This window comes from Fulmarus glacialis, unplaced genomic scaffold (assembly GCF_000690835.1).
Source record: "Fulmarus glacialis isolate BGI_N327 unplaced genomic scaffold, ASM69083v1 scaffold19626, whole genome shotgun sequence".
Classification (NCBI taxonomy): domain Eukaryota; kingdom Metazoa; phylum Chordata; class Aves; order Procellariiformes; family Procellariidae; genus Fulmarus; species Fulmarus glacialis.
This window is the reverse complement of record NW_009217854.1, coordinates 2,164-5,190: the sequence shown is the minus strand read 5'-3', so window position 1 is coordinate 5,190 and position 3,027 is coordinate 2,164. Positions and strand designations below refer to the sequence as shown.

Below are 3,027 nucleotides of genomic sequence, written 5' to 3'. Positions count from 1 at the left end.
TCCTGCGCGGCTTCGGATGCTCGAGCCTTGCCGGAGGCGGGGTGGACGTTGGCCAGGGTGATCCCTCGCTCTTTTTCAAAGCGTCATGGGATCACCGCCCTGCCAGCCACCCGCGCAAGGAACCTGGTTTTCACGGCTCGTCCTGAAGGCCAGATACCACTCGTACCTCGTGGCTGTGACAAGGATCAGGCCCGTGAATGACGGGATTTTGTGGCGCGGCATGGGGCCGCGGCCCGTTTGCCTCGGTGGGGCTGGGGTGAGGCTTATGTAATGCCGTTTGTAAATATTGCGGCGGCACCAGCTGCTCCGTGGTGTCAGAGGCTTCACCAAGATGCTAACGCGGCTGATTAAAGAGGAATTTATTAACCCCTGCGGGGTGAGAGGAGCGAGAGCTCTGCCTGCTCCTCTGGCGTCCGAATTCCCTGGTAATCCTCACGGGGATTTAAATGGTGCCTAAGGTAGAGCTGCAAGGAAAGGTTTCCCATACGCATACTAAATACTCCTGCCATTAGTTCGGGGTGGGGAATGATCGATACCAGTCCTCTCGCTCGTAAGGGAGGCTCTGACTTGGTGCTGCAGCGCCGGTTGCAGACCCTCTTGAGCATGACGGAAGAGCTAGAGAGTGTTGAATATTTATCTGCTTCCCGAAGTGGAGGCTTTTGTTATCTGGTGTCTGAGACCATCAGATTTGGGAAAAAAAAAACCAACCCAACAACCCCCAAGTTGTATCTTGCCATGAAATACCGCTTGCTCACAGTCTGTGAGCGCCGTCCAGCCACCGCTGATTTCAGGGGGGCTCAGACCAGGGCTCCTTTCAAGCATCGTAATGGCTTTTGTGTACTGCTATTGCTTGGCCTGTGGAAGCAAAGCTCCTGCTTGGTATAACTAGAATCCAACTGTTTGGTACCATGAGAATTACCTGTTGCCTTGCTTTACCTTTGGCCCCCACCTTTCTCTGCTAGATGCCACATTATGTTTAGGCTAGCAGGAAAGCAAGTTGGATGGTTTGATTCCCTTCCCCAGCAGCTGCTCTGTCCTGCAGCGTCGCGGTCCTGCAGCCAGGGGTAACCCCTTCAGGGGTGTTCCTTCTGAACTGTTTCAGGGCAGCGGGGTGAGGAACTGGCAGGAGAACGTTCAAGACTAGCAGCCACATCGTTCCTGGATAGCAATCGCACCTGCCTTGCGCTCGGCAATCTCTGAGCAGGGGAGACGAAGAAAGGACTGGTGGACAGATGGGTTGACACCCAAAAGGTTTCTTGCACACCCCAGACCCTGCTTAAGCTGTGTGAGTGCTGGGGAAGTCTCTGGAAGCTCTATCTGCAACCTGAGCAATTTGGGGCACTGAATTTCCCCTGCCATCAGCTGGCTGTGAAACGTAAGAGCTCCGTGCACCTGAAATACGGCCAAGCTCCACGGCAGCTTGCAGGAGAATCCCCTGCAGATGGCCGTGCGTGGGCTCTGCAGTGCCACCGATGTGCATCCTGGCCACGGGGCAGAGGAGAGCACGGAGGGGACGCCCGAGGCCCTCCGCGTGTCTCCATGGAAGCCCCCCAAAGCTCTAGAAAAGGATGGGTTGTTTCAAGCATGTTTATGCTCGAGAGGCACAGCTGGGTGCTAAAAGCTTGCAAATGGGTTTAGTGCACTGTGGTTAGTTTGTCAGTAGCGTGAGAAGATGGCATACCGTTAAGGTCTCTCCCCTGAGGTGGCTGTGATCTGCTGTTTCCATTTCCGTCATCCTGCAGACCTATAAAATATAAACGTGGGATTGGCAGGCTGTCCTCCTGGAGTGAGGTTCTGGCACTGCCTGGAGGCCAAGCACCCCGAAACCTTTCATGTAACCCATCGTTCCAGCTGAACCCAGGTGTCAGCGGGATCTACCTTCCCTGTCTCATCTGCAGTGTTTGTTGCAGCCCCTGTCGCTAGAGTATGAAATACCTGCGGGAAGAAAGTGCAATAGTCCAGGTCTAAGTTGCTTCGATAGGGCTCGCTCGTATTTGGGTGGGTGCTGGATGCCGTGTTAGATGAAGCATGAACACAACTTCTGTGTTAGCTTTGCCTATCCTTGGTAGCCTGGAACTGGCTGTCTGAAAATCTAGCTTTTCCCCAAGGTTTTAGAGCAGGAATACTCCTTTTTCTCCGTTTACTTTTGCAGGGAGGGTCCCCTTGCTGTTGCAGAGCACAGCCTTCGCTTTTTGGAAGATCCCCTGAAGGATAGGAGCTGGGCCAGGGAGACTGTCCCAAACTGTAGCTATAAATGGCTCAGGGTAGTCATCCTTGGAGACAAAGCCTAGACACGCTTCAAACAAAACAGTTTTGCCCCTGTACTCTGTTGTAGTAGGCGCTGGTCGGGGTGAAACTGCCGAGCTCTCCCCCTGCGCCCCTCGCGCAGCCGAGGGAGCCCGTGGAGGCATCTCAGGGCCACTGCAGGACGGAGCGAGGTGCAAACGTGGTCCTCAGATTAGTATCTGTGCGTATGTCACCTCCTCCTGTACCCTGGGTCGCATGCACCAGAGCCAGTCACCGAGCAACATGCAGCATGCACCGCTGCATGAGCAAGGGCTCTCCTGCACCAGGAGGACCAGCGAAGGCACGCTGGGTTTCTACAAAAAAAAGTTTGAAGTTGGGAGGTTTTGCAGCATGTCTGCGAAGGAAAAGAGGGGGGAGAAAGAGAGAGGGAGAGGGGGGGAAAAAGCCCAAACCCTGCTCCAGAGCTGCTGCTTCGCCTCGCCGTCTCCTGGGCAGCTGGTGCTGCACCTGCAGCCCTCCCCTCCCTCGCACCGACTGCAGGCGGGACGTTACCTGCGCTTCGGCTGCCTTCTGTCTGCCCCTCTCTCTGCCCTTTCTGCTTGCTCGCTGTCTCCTCAGGGTGGACAATAAGCAGCAAATTGATCGTTACTGCACTGGGATCTCTCTTAAAGTCCATGGTACCCATCAGAGCATGGTCAGGGCACCGGTCCTCCCGCGGAGCTGCTGCTGCTGCGAGCTGCCGTGTTTATTTTCCACCCTTGGAAAGGCGAGCGTGCTCCC

General features: G+C 55.4%; 1 protein-coding gene across 2 annotated transcripts in view; it reads right to left on the bottom strand.

Annotated features, from left to right (window-relative positions):
• The window catches only part of KY (kyphoscoliosis peptidase), a 20,683-nt gene extending 17,751 nt beyond the window's left edge, over positions 1-2,932 (bottom strand). The window contains exons 1-3 of one of the 2 annotated variants that reach the window (XM_009579846.1): positions 2,800-2,932; positions 1,682-1,744; positions 203-241 (exon numbers count right to left, since the gene is read on the bottom strand). In XM_009579846.1, coding sequence (XP_009578141.1) covers positions 203-241; positions 1,682-1,744; positions 2,800-2,932 — 235 coding nt within the window. The remainder of the gene's footprint in view (positions 1-202; positions 242-1,681; positions 1,745-2,799) is intronic. The other variant, XM_009579845.1, reaches the window with a different exon arrangement.
• Between the last annotated feature and the right edge of the window lie 95 nt (positions 2,933-3,027).